The sequence below is a fragment of the Delphinus delphis genome, chromosome 14, assembly GCF_949987515.2.
Source record: "Delphinus delphis chromosome 14, mDelDel1.2, whole genome shotgun sequence".
Classification (NCBI taxonomy): domain Eukaryota; kingdom Metazoa; phylum Chordata; class Mammalia; order Artiodactyla; family Delphinidae; genus Delphinus; species Delphinus delphis.
This window is the reverse complement of record NC_082696.1, coordinates 16,577,252-16,595,396: the sequence shown is the minus strand read 5'-3', so window position 1 is coordinate 16,595,396 and position 18,145 is coordinate 16,577,252. Positions and strand designations below refer to the sequence as shown.

General features: G+C 40.2%; 1 protein-coding gene across 2 annotated transcripts in view; it reads left to right on the top strand.

Moving 5' to 3' along the window:
- UST (uronyl 2-sulfotransferase) overlaps positions 1-18,145 on the top strand; it is a 300,447-nt gene that overhangs the window by 146,501 nt on the left and 135,801 nt on the right. For both annotated transcript variants that reach the window (XM_060029824.2, XM_060029823.2), the window contains exon 3: positions 16,474-16,629. In XM_060029824.2, coding sequence (XP_059885807.1) covers positions 16,474-16,629 — 156 coding nt within the window. The remainder of the gene's footprint in view (positions 1-16,473; positions 16,630-18,145) is intronic.

Below are 18,145 nucleotides of genomic sequence, written 5' to 3'. Positions count from 1 at the left end.
CGGGCCCAAATGAAGGATTTGCAACTCATGATCTGTTAACTTTCTACCTAGAAAGAAAAGTAAAGAAAAAGAAAAGAAAAAAGAAAAGAAATCATTACACTTCCTAAGGTTTCCAACATACATGTTGTTTGCAAACATATTGACCAGTAGAAGGAGTAAAAGATTTTCAAGTCACAATTCTAAACAATTTATGTCAAAGCTTACCAAGTACAATATTACTCCTCTGAAACTTCAAAGGAAATGTTTATAAATTCCTGAAAAATAAAATTGCATTTTTATCCTTGGAGGCAAGTGATCCTCTGGATGAGATCACTCCCTGTGACGGACTCGAGAACATAGTTTGGCCTTGAGAACAACTCACAGAAGTAGGTCAAAAGTTGTTTATTGACCACATAAGTTTCCAGGTGCAAAGTATATACTTTATGCACTTACACTGAAGCTGGCGAGAGGGGACATGAGGGCTGAAGGACTCTAGCTGCGTTTCTGAGCAAATTAGCGTGTGTGTGTGTGTGTGTGTGTGTGTGTGTGTGTGTGTGTGTGTGTGTGTGTGTGTGTTGTAAGTAAACCTTATACATCTCCAGGGGAAGTCTTTACCATAACTGAGCAGATTAAAAACACTACAGTGAGTTACATTTGAAGGCTGCTGGTGCAGATGTATGTTTGTAACAAACGGGCTTCCTCATCCAAGCTACCTTTGACTTCCAACTATAAATATTTTATAAACTACCCGGAAAAGAGAGCACCCTGTTATGTGAAGGACTTATAAAGTTGAAGCACTTGAAGAAAGAAAGCAGGGAGAACCTTTTCAGGGACATATTTTGATCATAGATGTAGAATTTTTAAGCTGATCGTTCTGCTACTGCAATGTCAGTGCACTGTGGGCCCAAAAGCAATGGTTAGACCTGATTTTCACCTTTGCACCAGGATTGCTCTTGATTTTCTCAGAGGATAATAATACCTGGGGCCATTTTTAAAAAGTAATAAAATCATCAAAAAATTAAAAAGGGAAAAGTCTGTATCAGTTAGAAATGCATTTGGCCAAAAACCTAACTACGGTGGCCTGAACAGGCAAAGAAGCTTATTTATCTTATGCAGTAAGCAGTCCAGGTCTGGTACAATAGCATGGTGATGTCACTGGGGACCTACCTCTTTTCTTCTTTCACTGTTTTCATTAGTTTGTAGATCGTAGCTTTCGGGTTATCCTCATGCTTGTCTCCTCATTGTCACAAGATGGCTGCTGCCCCTCTAGGCTTTGTGTCTGTATTTCAGGAAGGAAGAAGGAATTGAAGGTCAAGGCAAAGGGTTGAAGAAGGATGCTAGATAAGTCTGTCCATTATTAAAAGAGTTCTCAAAAGGCCACGTCAGTGACATACATTTACATCCCATTCATTTGTTGAATGAATGGCCAGAATTCGATCACTCAGTCAACCTCCAGGTTCAAATGAATCTAAGAAAGTGAATATTTTTAGCTGGCTATATTGTTACCTATGATGAAACCATGATTATATTCAGATGAGAGGAAGAATAGATATTAGGCAGGCAACAAGCAGAATCTGCCAGAGGGCTGGCAGTCGTTTCAAAGTATCCTACGTGGTTGATAGCAGTTAGGTTTGAAAAAGCTATATGGTCTATTTTTATCTCCCAGTTCTTGGGCAGGCTAACTCTTAGGTAGATCCTCTCTTTTGGTAGCTAGATGGATCCCTGCCGGTCCAGGCCTGCACCCAACTTAGAAGCTATAGTAGGAGAAAGATCTTGACTTTCAATAGGCCTACAAAACCCTGAGATGGAGTCTCACTGGACACCCTTGGGTCAGGTGCCTGTTTCTTAACCGGTCACTATATTCAGTGGTTGGATGTGCTGGTTGGCCATGCCTGATTAAAACACCTTCCCGTGAAGCAAGAGTTGAGGGTAGGCCTCCGGAATCCCATGAACAGCAGGGGAGGGAGTGATGCTCCAGAAAAAAATGGAGGTATTGTTGCTACAGGAAAGAAGAACAACTACAACTGTTAATTTTAATAAACTACTGTGAACTGAGTCAGGTTTGCAGGCAGTCTACCATGAGGTTGTGGATATGACTGTAGGCAAAGAAAGGTAAATCATAAGCTGATGCTTTAACAGTCAAGAGAGTAATGGGAATGCATTTTATTTGTTTGTTGATGGATTTATTTAATATTTTGCTCACCTTCAAATAATTTGAGGCTATTTATAGAAAATGTAACACAGAAAATGATAAAATATAAATGAAAACATATCAGGGACATGGAAAATATAAATTAAAATAGAAACTATATAAGAGAGACCATAAATTCCAAAAAATTACTGTAGTTGAACAGCCTTTACTCTGAATTTCCTAGTAGCTAAAGGAAGAACGAGGCTGTAAGTGGTTGCAGAGTTCTCATTTTCCATGAAGCAGAAATATACTAGTTTTTCAGATAGTGAGTGGGATAGAGAGCATGAGTTTGGGGTTGAATACTAGCTTTGCAGTTGACCTTGGACAAATAATCTAATCCCACTAATTCTCGTTTTTTTCATCTTTTATGTGGGAGTACTTGTGCTCATGGTATTGGGTTGTTTCACAAATTGAAGATAACTGCATATAAGATACCAACGAATAAGAGCCCTGAGATAAGAAAGAAATGAGAAAATTAGGAAACAGTGTGGTCAATTACATCCTAATCACAAACACAAAACTGAATTACGTGATGCTGTATCTTTTTTTCTGTTTGTTTTTGTTTTTGTTTTTGCGGTACGCAGGCCTCTCACTGCTGTGGCCTCTTCCGCTGCGGAGCACAGGCTCCAGACGCGCAGGCTCAGCGACCATGGCTCACGGGCCCAGCCGCTCCGTGGCATGTGGGATCTTCCCAGACCGGGGCACGAACCCGTGTCCCCTGCATCGGCAGGCGGACTCTCAACCACTGCACCACCAGGGAAGCCCAGTGATGCTGTATCTTATAGTGTCCCTTGATGACCGCCAGGGACATGATGACAAAATATCACTCAGTCAAAGCACCTCTTAATGGAGCTAAGAAATTATGCTCCAAAAAACAGCCTTGTGATGGCCTAACTTGGTCCAAGACAAAAAATCCGGAGGGTACAGAGAAATGATTGAGTCTGTTCTGCAAACAATCTTCCTTACGTATCATGTCCATCAGCGAGCCTTTTGATAGAGTTGAACAGAGAGCCACTCAATGATATAGTCCCTGATGGGGGCCTGGAGTGGAGGTGTTGGCGGATGTTAAGCCCCTGTGAGTCAGTGATGTAGATTGGACATCAGGCCTCACTGAGACTCTGGTCCAGGATGAGGGTCATCCTGTGGGCAAGGACTAAATTTAACCCCACTGCTCCAGGAAAATTCCAGTCAGAGAATCAGCAATGGACTCTTAAAACTTCTGCCTCTTCCTCTCTATTCATTCTTCAGTTTTCTTAATTTTACCACATTTATCTGTCTTAACATAAACTCTACTAAGAACAGTTTTCTTATTGCTTATTCCAGTCAACTCCTTGACAATTACAGGGAAAATCAGAAATTTTATATCTGATGGGGACTTTCTAGCTGTTAAGACAGTTGTTGCTCTGTAAATTGTCTTCCTTTTTTCTCTTTCTATTAGATGGTAGAGTCTTGAGGGATGGCAAACATTCGTGTCAATTAAAAAATATTTCGGAAGATAATGATTTCTTTCATTTAGCAGTGTTTGATAGCCTGAATGTAATAACAGTTCCCTACAGGAAGTGGGATGCTTCATCTATCTTGTTGGGGATTTCTGAAAAAGCTGTTTACCCAGCACCAAGTAACAAGTGAAAACAAATAAAAACCAGCCTACAGATACTATGGAAATAGACGGTCCACGGTCAGATCCATGCTGATGGATTGGGTCAATACTGCATGCCACACTTGTTCAAAATTAATTCATGAAATTAATTTTATGAAAATTAATTTTCATAAAATTATGAACCAAAAAGTACAGCTTTTATGAAAAAGTTGTAAAAAGCCTCCAATATGTACGCAGTATGAAATTTCTTCATCTGAGAGCAATTTTTATTACCATCTCTAGCTAAAAATACCTTATGAATTCTAGATTCTTGCGTGGAGTTAATCTTCCAGCTCAAGTTCACCTTGTTGCTAATTCTCCATCTCATTTCAGCGCATGGGGGTTGATGTCATTTTATGTAGAAGGGGAATGTAGTTCATCTGTCCGCTTCTCCAGCTGTCAGCAAACCTGTGCCTGGGAGGAAGCTGCAGGGGTGTATATGGGCCACAACCAGCAAGTAGAGCCTTGTTGTTGTTTAGAAACATTCTCCGTGTCTGCCACTCTTACTCGCTTTTCTGCAGCTGAGGAATGGGGTTTCATGAATGGGTGTTTGAAGAATCAAGAGCAATGGGGCCTTTGAGTCCTCTGTACAGCAGGCCCTATTGGTTGCTTACCCCACATTCATTTCCCCTCAGTCTCCTCTTCTTTAGCAGAAATCTGATTTTGCTCAAGTTTTACTCTGTGGGGAAGGTAATCCCATCCCCAGCTCAAAGGTGAATCATGAGTAATTTAAGCCTATAGTGGTTGTCTCATTTCGTTTGCTAATGGTTAGTTGAGATGTGGGCTGGTGGCTTAGATCTGACCAAGGAAACATGAGGGGAAATTTTCTCAGGACCTTCTAAGTGAGATTTTCAGATCTTAAAGGAAGCACTCAAGAAAGATAGTCTCTTCTTCCTCTGGAGTTTGACATTCTTCATGAGATGGCTAGAATTGCAGCAGCCATGATACAACTTGAGGAAGGCTGGTCTGAGGACAATACTGACATACGAGGATAGCAGAGCAAAATGGAACAAAAGTATGGAATGAATCCTGAAATCTCCATACCTAAGGACTTCTGTTTCAAAAGAGAATATATTTTTGTTTTGTTTATTTATTTCTAAGAGAATACAGAGATATTCAGGTTTGGTTCCCGACTACTGCAATAAAGTGAGTATAGCAATAAAGTGAGTCACATTCATCTTTTTGGTTTCCCAGTGAGTATAAAAGTTATGTTTACTATACTGCAGTCTGTTAAGTGTACAGTAGCATTATGTCTAAAAAAACAAATTACATAACTTAATTAGAAATACTTCATTGCTGAAAACTGCTAACCATCTTCTGAGTGTTCAGCAAGTTGTAGTAGTCACATCAAAGATCACTGAGCACCATTAACAAATATAATAATAATGAAAAAGTTTGAAATTTTGCAAGAATTACCAAAGTGTGACACAGAGACACAAAGTGAGCAAATGCTGTTGGAAAAATGGCGCCCATAGACTTGCTGGGTACACGGTTGCCGTAAACCTTCAATTTGTAAAAAAAAAAAAACAAAAACCACAATATCTGTGAAGCGTAATAAAGCAAATCACAGTAAAACGAGGTATGCCTATGTATTTTTCTTATTATTTGAATTGGGTTGGATTTTCTGTTACCTGCCAACAAAAGCATCCTTACTGATATATGGAGATAAGACATAAAGCAATCACGGAAATCCTTAGCCATGTTCAATGAATTGTTCTTAGAGGCTGCAGCTCCTCAGTTTTCCTGCCTTGTCTTTCTAAGCCCAGTGGGCATGAGGGGGCAATGCTAGCAGTTGATGAATTTTGCATGGTGCGTTTTCCTTGCATATCACACATGCAGCGCACACACCCTCCTGAATGTGAAAGATGCCAAGAAGCCAACTCTCTGTAGCCAAATGAAGCTTGGAGGGCAAGAAAGTTCCTTATCGGTTCATACCAACAAGAGTTAGGTGTTTTGGCAAAGGGAGAATGACTGAATTAAAGCAACAAAATTTCTAGAGATACCCAGCTTAAATGTCATGCTCTCTGTGAAACCTCCCCTGAGTCCCCAAGGCCAAGTTCATCACTCCTTCTCCCTGTTCTTGTACCATATCCCTGGCAGGGCACTTGCCACAGGTGATCAGAGGAGGTGGTGCCAGTGGTTGGTTCACTTGCTAGATTGTGAGTTCACACAGGGCAGGGAACTAGTTGTAACCTTTGTCGTATTCACTCACTGAACAATGATGATTCTGTATCTACTATGTGCCAGGCATTGAGCTGTATTGAAGATACAATAGTAAGGAAAAGCAGATGTGTCCCTATAGTCATGGAATTTAGACTCTAATCCAAGACAGATAATCAGATCATCACAATAACCGATTAATTTCTTGCCATTAACCAAATGAATGGCACTCAGTACTTATCTGTTGAATTCAGTCACAGTATTTTCAATATTCCATAGAGTCTCTTATCCTCCCGGAGGCTAGCCTAAGTTCATATTGTGGGGGAAAGGCTCCCAGGGACAAGCAAGATTCAGCCCCAGTATACAAGCTCTTTTCAAGCCTCTGCTTACATTTGCTTGCTGATGTCTCATTGGCCAAAGCAAGTAACAAGGCCAGGCCCAAGGTCCGTGTGGGAGGACGTTATACTCTTCATGGCTATATAGGCAGGTGGAATTGGTTGGGGGCAGTTACTGCCCCAATCTGCCACACTATTTTAAAGTGTGGTTTATGTTTTGAAAAGCTTAAACTCAGACAAGGAATTCAAACGATGGTCATCTGAATCCAAGAATAAGGTTCTTGCTCCAAATTCACACTCAGACTAAAATTTGATTCAGACATTTTAAACGGAAAAAAATGATATGGTTCACAATGAGCGATGAATCTAAGGCTTTGGTTTTAAGCATTTTACATGGTGCCTTGATGAGAAAGAGGAGTATTGGCAACCCAGCGTGGCTGGTCACAGAGCATTTGTACCATTTACAATGAGGGCAGTCTTCCCTTGTGAAGCCTGTCGTGAGAATATTTGACTCTTCTCCCTACCAATAACCAAAGGAGACCATTCTAAACTGACTGGTTGGCCCATCCCAGCAATACCTGCTATAAATTAGGACATGTACAGTCAGTAACCACCACTTCTCCTCTATTGCATTATAACAAATGAATTTTTAGATTAGTTTCAGAGTATAAATTCTTAACTAAAAATAAAAATAGGACAGTTATAAATAAATAAAGCTTAACTTTAAGCAGACTTTCTAATCTTAAAGGTCTATATAAAGTATCTATGCATGTTTTATTTGAAGAAGTGTGTGATTAAGAGAAAATGTGTTATAGATCTGAATGGCAAGTTAAATGAAGTATGTGGGTCTGGTAGAAAGATTATCAACCCAAAGGCATCTACAAAATTACATATTCTAGTTCAGAAGTTAATGTATAAATCACTTGAATTGATTAATAATCGTAATGGAACAACTCCAGATCTAAAACTAATTTGAGGACCTGAGTTCTTCTCTGTTCTTACTGGGAAATCTGCAACTCTGATTCCCAGAGTTTTGTTTAATAAAGACTTTTGGATCACTGACTACATAGCACAGAAGAAAGTGCCAGAGATGGCTAGAATTGGTCCAGATTTACTACAACAACAATATTACTTATAGTGCCTTTGAGTGCAGCATATAAGGCGTATACACATGCATGTACACACGCAGAGGAAGATGAGGGTTAAATGGGTTGCCAAACCCATATTGCGTTACTCCATTTCGTTTTGATTATAAAAACCGTAGAGAAGGTTTAAGGGGCTCTTAGAAGAGTGGTCAGAGGTTTCAAACACAAGTGCAGTAGGGCTACCATATGTATTTGGAAGCACGGCCGAGTCCTGTGTAAACACTTTGAAATATTCCTTCAGGATGTTTTATCCTCTAAAACTTGCGCATCCTCCCCATGGCATGTGGACTTCATTTCTCTTTTCTGTCAAACATGTGAGTATTTCCTGACTTTCAGTCCAGGGGACTTTCTTCACTTCACCATACTTTTTCTTATGTAATATAGCAAATAAGGGTGTTTCAGGGAATTCCCTGGCGGTCCCGTGGTTAGGACTCCATGCTTCCAGTGCTGGGGTCCCGGGTTTGATATCTGGTGGGGGAACTAGGATCCCATAAGCCGCACAGCGCGGCCAAAAAAAAAAAAAAAAGGAAAGTTGCAGAATATGAGTGTGAAGAAAAAAATTGATGAACTTCCCTTACAGTCTTAGGGAACAACCAAAGCAGCATCTTCTAAATAATAAATATGACAGCACTGGTTCTAAAACAACGTTTAATAGTATTTTCATCCCAACAGTTTGTCTATTTAATAGACAGATATTTATTAATTATCGACTATGCACATTCCAGGTAGACCCAGTCTATCAGAGGAATAAAACAGATGGATTTGTAAAGAAGTTATAGCTATATTTGTCTTTCTGTAGATAACATTAGACATGGAACTGTTTCAAGTAGGAGCAGGGGGAAAGGAGAAAGCATAAGGTTCAGACTTGGCAAGGCTTCTGGAAGAAGATGGGTTATGAATAATTAGAAGATACAAGGATGTCATTCGAGAGTTGCAGGTAGGAAGAACTTTCCATTCAGGAGGTGGCAATGAGGGAAAAGATAGTTCTTTAACGGGTCCTATGTGTTTCCTCCTCTAGAATGGAGGAAATGAGCCTAGGGGTCTGGAGAGTCGATGGTGATTAGAAAACAGAGATGCATCTGTTAGAAGACCTAGAATGCCTTGACGGGCAAAAGCCAGTGAGAATCACTGCTGATTTCTGGACAGCACTGCTGGAAGGCTGAGCCCTGTACAGACTTCGGTGTTTGGGGATGGTCTTAAAAAAACCAGAAACCTCGAAGTGACTGAAGCTGTAGATGGGAGGAGGAAGCATAAGAGGAGCACAAAGGAAGGTTTTTTTACATGACAAGCCCAAACAAGGGTGGGACATGTACGGAAATGCCAGAGGTTCCAAGAGAACCGTGAATGCCCATGGAGCTGGAATCCGTGTCTGCAGCACAAATTACTGGAACTGTTTTTTCTGTTTATTTTATGAATACATTTGACAAGGAAAAATGTAAAAATCTTGTGTCAATTTTTAAGGCATTTCCAGGTGATATCTTGATAATATAGATTGAAATGAATCATTTGATACCCTCAGAAGAGAGCATCACTTACCGGGTTTGAACCCAGCCCTCCCCTCTTACCGATGAAGATGCTGAGGTTCTGAGGTGTGATGAGACTAGCTCCCGACACCGCAGTGTCCTCGGAAACTTCAAAGTAGGGATTCGCTGAATGGATTTGAGCTGCTCCAAGTCCTGTGGACCGTGGACACCAGAACTGTCCCTGAGTTCAAGCCTCACAAAGCCCTGGCCGTGACCCTTCCCAGCATTGGCGTGAGGAACCGTGGAACGGAGATGCTGTGAAACCACAAAGTGAATTTTATTCCTCCAAGAAAATCATTCATCTTTAGCATAATATTGGTACTAAGGGTCGAACGCTCTGACAGTGTTTAGTATAAATTTCAGTCAACCTACACATTCAGTTACCCAGCACACCTGTTCTCTAATCATTCTAGGCGAGTAGGCACTTACCATAGTGTAAGCGTATTGGTCAGGTTGATCATGACTTTGAACTATGGGTGGGAGGCCAGTGGCACTCCAGGGAGACCCAAGGAGGACATGAGAGTGCCTTTCACCCAGACTCTTCTCCAGTATCATGCAGGCAACCCTCTCCCCACCTTAATCTCCCATCAGGCTCTATGGAACCACCCAGCAGCTTAACATGGAAGGCTAGGAGTCCTCTACAAGAGTAGTTCTTGGAACGGACCTGGAAGTAGTAGGTTCTCAGGGGAGCTCTTAAAGCCAGACCCCTGACCCTCATCACCCTAGACTTTCTGTTTCAGTTGGTCTAAGAGTGGAGCCCAGAAATCTGGAGTTTTAAAAGTTCCGTAGGTAATATATATAGCCATTTGGGAACCACAGCTTGTCACGTACTGTATTAAATATCATTTTGCAAAGACTTAAAAGCAGGATTGATGTTCATTCTTCCAATAAGACCAGTCCACAGAGAGACCTATAATCATGGACTATGAAAGTCTCGGTGCAGACCAAGTTCGCTTTTTACCTAAAAAGTCTTCTTTCCCCGGCCCATTTCAAACCTGGGAGAAGCTGTTGAATTGCGGACGTCATCTGGTGGTATTTACTGTTGTGCTTAGGATTTTGGACAGACTTCTGTTTATTGGGCTCCACACAAGCCTGTCGGGCCCCGGGGATTTGTGGCATTTGCAGAACTTACAAGGCAGGCAACAGAAAAGTATATAATTCACAGAGTGAGATATTTTGGAGCTCCCTTTGCTTTTACAAATTGGCCATAAAGTAGAAACCACAGACATAACATTCGTATAACCATGGTTGTCAAGAATGAAGAATCCTTTGGGCTGGGGGGGTGAGGGGTTTTGTTGTGTACGTCTTTATAGGACACTCAAAGAAAGAGTAAGTATTCAAAATTTATGTGCAAATGATAATAGGAACATTAAAGTTGAGATGCCTGACAATTGGCAAATATCTGTTGAAGAAAATAGGGATTTGAGGTTGATCTTAAGAGGTCTTTAGGCGTCTTTTCACAGTTGTTAAGTTTACCATTTGCTTGTCTTGATAGACATTTCAAGTGCATTTAGGATTTTATATATATTTTACTATGACTTATTGCTTCCTGTTTTTTCCTTTCCTAGTGAAGTGGGTCACAATATCCAAGGCAGGTGTGACTGCCTATGATAGATTAGGGGAAGGAATAAAGGGAAAACTATATCCTTCTACTCTTCTCCCATTAGCTGCTCTGACACTCTGGGCTTACATTAGCTTATAAAATCTGTCCAGAGGAAGGAGAAGGAGAGGCCAGTCGACTCCTGTCAGTTCCAGCTGAGGATCTGGGGATATCAGTAACGGATGAGTCATGCCCGATGATACACGTTGTGGTAGTTGACTGTTGAACAGTAGCATTTAATGAGGTTGGACACGTTCAAGACATGACAAAAAGAAAGAGCATCTCTGTTGCAGAAGCCAAACTAGAGGTCATTTTCACCCTTTGATGTGGTAGTATATTAAATAGAGTGTCGTTTTGGGGTCAGGAGAGCTACAAGCTGGGCTTTAGTTGTTACGTGCCACTTTTTGGCTTTGTCACCTTGAACATGCCAAATGATCTCTCTGGCCTCGTTTTACTCACCTAAATATAGTGCTACTATCTACCTCACAGAATACTCGAGAGGATGAAAAGACGAGGTCATAAAGACAAGGTAAAGCTCTAGCCAAGTCAAACGCAGATTGGGCTGGGGCTGGGGGTGATAGGGGTGGGCGTGCAGGGCGGGGAGGGAGTTGGAATGGATGGATTAGTCCACATTGCCTCTAGACCTCAAACCCTGTCGTTCTGTGAATCTATGATGATCTATGGGACAGAGGAGGGCACACAGGAGGGTCACTTAGGTGTATGAATGATGCTTAAATCATTTGATAATTTAAACTCCTAGAGAAAGGCACAATAGAGTGAAGACAATTATGCTCTTTGATTCACTGTCTCTGACAAGGATTGAAAGCATTTACATGGCACAGAGCCTGGGACAGGGTCTTTTGTCATCAACAGAAGATGACAGGGATTGGTAAAGCAGACTTCAGGAGCAAATGTATAGATCTGCCAAAAGCAGGGATGAATCAACTTGTTGCCATTGTTCGTTTTAACACCTTATCCCAAACCACCAAATCAACACATTGATTTGGCCTGACGAAATGTGCCAATTTCCAGTGGATTCCATAGGTTTAGAAAAGGACCTAAGAGCCCCACCCTAAATTTGAGAGAGGTTTATGTTTGTGATGGTGTATGCTGTGTCTTTAAAGGTCACAAGACTGATTCCAGAAGCTTTATCTGAAAACACAGTTCCTGGTTCTATCTTTCTACTCTGTAGCTGTACGTTGACATTTAAATAAATGGTAAAATTGGAGTCACGTTGGGGGTTTTTCAAACCTTTTTGTAGAGGTAGCTGTTTTTCTCAAATATCACTGTATTATAGCAGCAGGAATGATGCAGGAATTTGTGTTTTTATATGTGTTCTTTTTAAATATCAGATATTTATAATCATTATTTGGGAGCTTCCCACAAAACGAACGAAAGAATTGGAGTGAACATATTTTTAAAAACTAACTAACCCATAACCCAAAGGCAAATAACGTCCTTAGCTATTAGCAAAAGCGAGTAGGTAGATATTAAGCCTGCCACTGTGTTGATCACCCAAGAAATTCAGGAGAAATTAAGTGTTTCCAGCTAAGGTTTCTAAGTGCCTCTGTTCTTCATCTAAATCTTCTAAGATATACTCTGCACTCTTAAAATAAAGTGCTTAATATGTGGTAACTCACATCTTCTAGGTCATCAATTTAGTCATAACGAATTCTCCCTTGCTGTTCTATGCTGGGCTAGAAGACAGGGGAAAATGCACTCACCCAATTCTTGAACAGTTTAATTCCTGAAAGAAATTAAAATTTGTGTTTATTTTGGCAGCTTTGTCACAACCATAGTCTATCCCCCAGCCCGGTTATTATGGAAAATTCAACTTACAAACACTGTTAATATCATTCTATTAAACATGAAGCCCAGTTCAACCTCGTTGGGTCATAACCTCATAAAGTAAGAACTAAATAATTTATCTGAATATCTGAACTTCTGCAGTCATTGCCCGAGAACAGACTTTTGGGGTACTCACTGATTGAACCATAAGTAAAACGACCTATTATAATGATGGTCTTTTACCCTGATGACTTGTATTAGCATTTGGTCAGAAAGCTCAGAGCTGCGTTGGAAGATTCTCCTGGTCTCACAGTTTACTGGAATCACTGCGTTCGTGTTAAACAGTACATTAAACCTATCAGAGCTGCCAAGAACCAGTCGATGTCTGTTGAGACCCTGTGTATCCAAGGCATTTTCTAGGCACTGTGAGGACACATAATAGAACATGCTGACTGGCCCTAAGGAAACAAAGTACTGCTCATTTAAAAATATATATATATGAAGAATTATATCAGAATGGTACATGACTGGTTGCTAAGTGAGTGATAAAAGTATTATATTTTACTCCAATGACAATTAGCTTTGAAACTCCAAATTTACGAAATGCTGCTCTGCATATAAAACATTTTAGGAAATTAAACCTAGAATTACGAAGGCAAAAATTCAAGTTGCATACCATAGGCAAGTTCGGGCTGTGTTTATGTTTATGTTGTACTATATTCTTTAGCTTTGGGCCTCTTTATGGCCTTCTGTTATGGATATGTGCTGAATGAAGGAATCTTCTGATTATCATTTGTTAATTATTGCTCAATGCTGAGCATTGAAAATGGAAATAATATCTTTATTGGGGATATAAATATTTAATCAGATACTTGTTATAATTACTTCTTAGTCTATCAAAATCGTCCTAACTGGGCAATTAAAAGAGAAAAAGAAATAAAAGGCGTCCATATTGGAAAGGAAGAAGTAAAACTATCTCTGTTTGCGGATAACATGATCACGTATATTGAAAATCCTAAAGAATCCACACCAAAAAACTATTAAAGCTAACGAATGAGTTCAGCAAGATTGGAGGATACAAGATCAATATACAAACATCAACTGTATTTCTATCAGCTAACAGTCAATCCAAAAATTAAATTAAGAAAACAATTCCATTTATAATAGCATCAAAACATAAATAAAAGGATTGTAAGGTTTCTACACTGAAAATTGTGACACATCAATGAAACAAATGAAAGGAAAATCCAGTAAGTGGAAAGACATCCATGTTCATGGATTGAAAGACTTAATATTATTAAAATGGCGGTCGTCCCCATATTGATCTACAGATTCAACACAATCCCTATCAAAACCTCAGCTGCCTTTTTTGCAGAAATTGATAAGCTGATCCTAAAATTCATACCGAAATGCAAGGGACCCAGAATAGCCAAAACAGTCTTGAAGAAGAAGAACACAGTTGCAGGGATTCACCCTTCCCGATTTCAAAACTTATAGCAAAGAAATAGTAATCAAAATTCTGTGGTACTCAGTGTTCATTGCAGCTCTCTTTACAATAGCCAGGACATGGAAGCAACCTAAGTGTCCATTGACAGATGAATGGATAAAGAAGATGTGGCACATATATACAATGGAATATTAGCCATAAAAAGAAACCAAATTGAGTTATTTGTAGTGAGGTGGATGGACCTAGAGTCTGTCATACAGAGTGAAGTAAGTCAGAAAGAGAAAAATAAATACCGTATGCTAACACATATATATGGAATCTAAAAAAAAAAAAAATGGTTATGAAGAAACTAGGAGCAAGACGGGAATAAAGACGCAAATGTAGAGAATGGACTTGAGGACACAGGGAGGGGGAAGGGGAAGCTGGGACGAAGTGAGAGAGTGGCATGGACATATACACACTACCAAATGTAAAATAGATAGCTGGTGGGAAGCAGCCATATAGCAAAGGGAGATCAGCTCGGTGCTTTGTGACCACCTAGAGGGGTGGGATAGGGAGGGTGGGAGGGAGGGAGACGCAAGAGGGAGGGGATATGGGGATATATATATACATAGAGCTGATTCACTTTGTTATAAAGCAGAAACTAACACACTGTTGTAAAGCAATAATACTCCAATAAAGATGTTTAAAAAAAAGATTCTGTGGTACTGGCATAAGGATAAAAACATATGGATCAATGGAATAGAATTGAGAGTCCAGAAATAAACCCATAAATTTATACTTAGCGGATTTTCAGTGAGGTACCAAACAGTTAAATGGAAAATAAAACAGTATTTTCAATAAATGTTGCTGAGGCAAATGGATATTCACATGCAAAACAATGAAGTTAGGTCACTAGCTCACACCATACACAAAATTAACTCAAAATGAGTCAAAGACCTACATGTTAGCACTAAGACTATAAAACTTTTAGGAGAAAACACTGGTGTATATCTTTGTGACTTGGAATTAGGCAGTGGTTCCTTAGATATGATACCAAAAGCGTGGGGAACCAAAGAAAAATTAGATAAATTGGACTCCATTAAGATTAAAAGCTTGTGTTTTGACACTATCAAGAAAGTGAAAATGCAATCCATAGAATGGGAGAATATATTTGCAGATCATATATTTGCAAATCCAGAAAAAATATAAAACTTAAAACTCAACAATAAAAAGACAAATAACCCAATTTTAAAATGGGCAAAGGATTTGAATAGACATTTCTCCAAAGAAATTGTACAAATGGCCAATAAATACATGAAATAAATAAGCTCAACATCATTAGTCATCAGGGAAATGCAAATCCAAACCACAATGAGATACCGCTTCACACCCATTAGGATGGCTATAATAATAAGAAGAAAAACAGGCAACAAGAAGTGTGGGCAAGGATGTGGGAAACTGAAACTCTCATACGTTGCTGGTGGGAATATAAAATGGTGCAGCTGTATTCAAAATAGTTTGGCAGTTCTTCTAAAGATTAAACGTAGTTACCATATGATCCAGCATTTCCACTCCTAGGATTTACTCAAGGTGAATCAAAAACATGTGTCTCCACAAAGTCTTATAGACAAACGTTCAAAGCAGCATTATTCATAGTAGGCAAAAGGTGGAAACAATCCAAATGTCAATCAACTGATGAGTGTATAAACAAAATACAGTATATCCGTACAATGTAATATTATTCAGCCATATAAAGAGATGAAGTACATACTTCATGCTACAACACTGGTAAACCTTAAAAACATTATGCTCAGTGAAAGAAGCCAGACACAAAAGGCCACATAGCCTATGATTCCTTTTATATGAGATGTTCAGAATGCTATAGGCAAAGCCACAGAGCCAGAAAGTAGATAAATGGTTTCAATGGATCAAGGTAGTGAGGTAAATGGAAGTGACTGCTATGGGTATGGAGTTTCTTTTCAAATGCTCTGGAATTAGGTAGTGGTGATGGTTCACAATTTTGTGGATATACTGAAACTCACTGAATGTATACTTTAAAAGGGTGAACTTTATTGTATGGAAATTATGTCTCAATTTTTTTTTTTTTTTTTTTTTTTTTGGCGGTACGCGGGCCTCTCACTGCTGTGGCCTCTCCCGTTGTGGAGCACAGGCTCCGGACGCGCAGGCTCAGCGGCCGTGGCTCACGGGCCCAGCCGCTCTGCGGCATGTGGGATCTTCCTGGACCAGGGCATGAACCCGTGTCCCCTGCATCTACAGGCGGACTCTCAACCACTGCACCACCAGGGAAGCCCTGTCTCAATTTTTTAAATTACTATATTTCTCTTGAGCAGTCTGCAGATTAAGTTCTGATAAAGCATAATATAACTTGCAAAAGAACACTATCATTAAAGCACATATTTACATATTTTGTTCCTGAGAAAAAAACAAAAGTAGTTTCACAATCGGTATTATAGATGGCATGAAATTTTACCAGTTTTAAATATCAGGGCAGATGGATAAGGAGTCCAACGTTTCTCTCAAGTTCTACTGTGAAGATAAATACGCGTTCGTCGCTTCCATTCTCTTGTTAGTTTCGTATGGACACTTCTCATTTAGAGAAATTGAGGGAAGCACCCGAAGTATTTTAACCCACACCCTCTCATTTGCTCTCTCGTTCTGCCCAGGCGCTGCCTTTCCCGAGCCAGGTGGTGTACAACAGAGTTGGCAAGTGTGGGAGCCGGACCGTGGTCTTGCTTCTGAGAATCCTGTCAGAGAAGCACGGATTCAATTTGGTTACGTCAGACATTCACAACAAAACCAGACTTACCAAAAATGAACAAGTAAGTTGTCTTCGCCCGTGGTTAAGTTGTACTTCGCTGCAATTCATTTGTGTAATTAGCGGGTGCCTTCCGGAAGACCCTTTGAGTCCCTAACAGATGAATACCGGAGTTATAATGTCACACTGTGTTTTTGCCAGAGTGCGGAAGGAAATTTAAGTTAAGGGTTCGGACAGAAGTCTTCAAACCAGGAAGTTTACCTGAAGGGATACTTTTATTAAGACCAATGAAGGCTAGAGTACTCCGGTCATTGTCTATTCAGCTAACATTAGCAATGCGTAAATATCAGAGAGTTACACCACTGAGCTATAAATAATGCTGACATTTTGGGAGCAAAAGTAAGAAGACTTTATTTTAATATTTCTTCCTCTGTGTTTTCTCACAAGTGTCCTAAGTCTTTATGGTTATCATAAAGAGAAAACCCTCTTTGGTCCAGGAATTTTGTTGGTTGATGGGGACATGAGCTTCCTATTATGGTAAGTTCAAGGGATCTTGAGTCTCCACAACAGCTTCTGGCATATTCACTGGTAACAAAAGAATTACCCCATTTCCCAGGAATAAATCTGCCCTCATACAGCTGAACCATACAAGGGTCATGCTGGTGGTAGTGTAGGGGTGCTAGGTTCTGCCAGGAAGCTGTACAGACAGATTCTTTTGTAAGCTTACACGAAGTAGCCTTAACCATCTCCATTGAAATACTTCGCTAATGCAGAAAAGTTAGGCCTAGGGCTCCCACAGTCATTTTACAGGGTCAAGTTTGTTAGCCTGCTCTCAGAAAGTTGCTTCGGTCCCCTTAGGTAATTAGGTTGAATGGGTAGCCACCACTGTAAGTCAAGGTTCTCCAGAGAACAGAACTAGTAGGATGGAGATACATTGATAGATAGATAGATAGGAATAAAGAAAAGGAGATGTACTATGAGGAGTTGGCTCATGCAACAGTGGAGGCTGAGAAGTCCCACCATCTGCCATCTGCAAGTTGAAGGCCCAGGAAAGCCATTGGTGTAATTGAGTCTGGGCTTGAGTGTGAAGGCCTGCAAACCAAGGGAGCCGATGATGTAAATCCCAGTCCAAGGGCAGAGGAATGTAAAATGAGATGTCCCAGCTTAATCAGTGAGGCAGGAAAAAAATCGACTTCCTCCTTCTTCCACATTTTATTCTGTTAAGGCCTTCGAGGGATTGGATAAGGCCCACCCATACTGGGGAGGGAAATCTACTTTACTGAGTCCACTGATTCAAATGCTCATCTCATCCAGAAACACCCTCACAGATACACCCAGAAATATTGTTTAATCTGGGCATCCCTTGGCCAGTCAAACTGACACATAAAATTAACCATCACACCACTCAGTGACAAGGTAAGTTTGGGGAATAAACAAGGTATATGGCTGAGTGTCAGGTTGAGGCCATAATTATGGGAATTTCCACCCACGTCTGCTTCTTTCTGAGATAATCTCCACCTTTGAGGCATTCAAAATCTCACACACAAATGGAATATGCAATCAGCCTTCCTGTCTCTCTT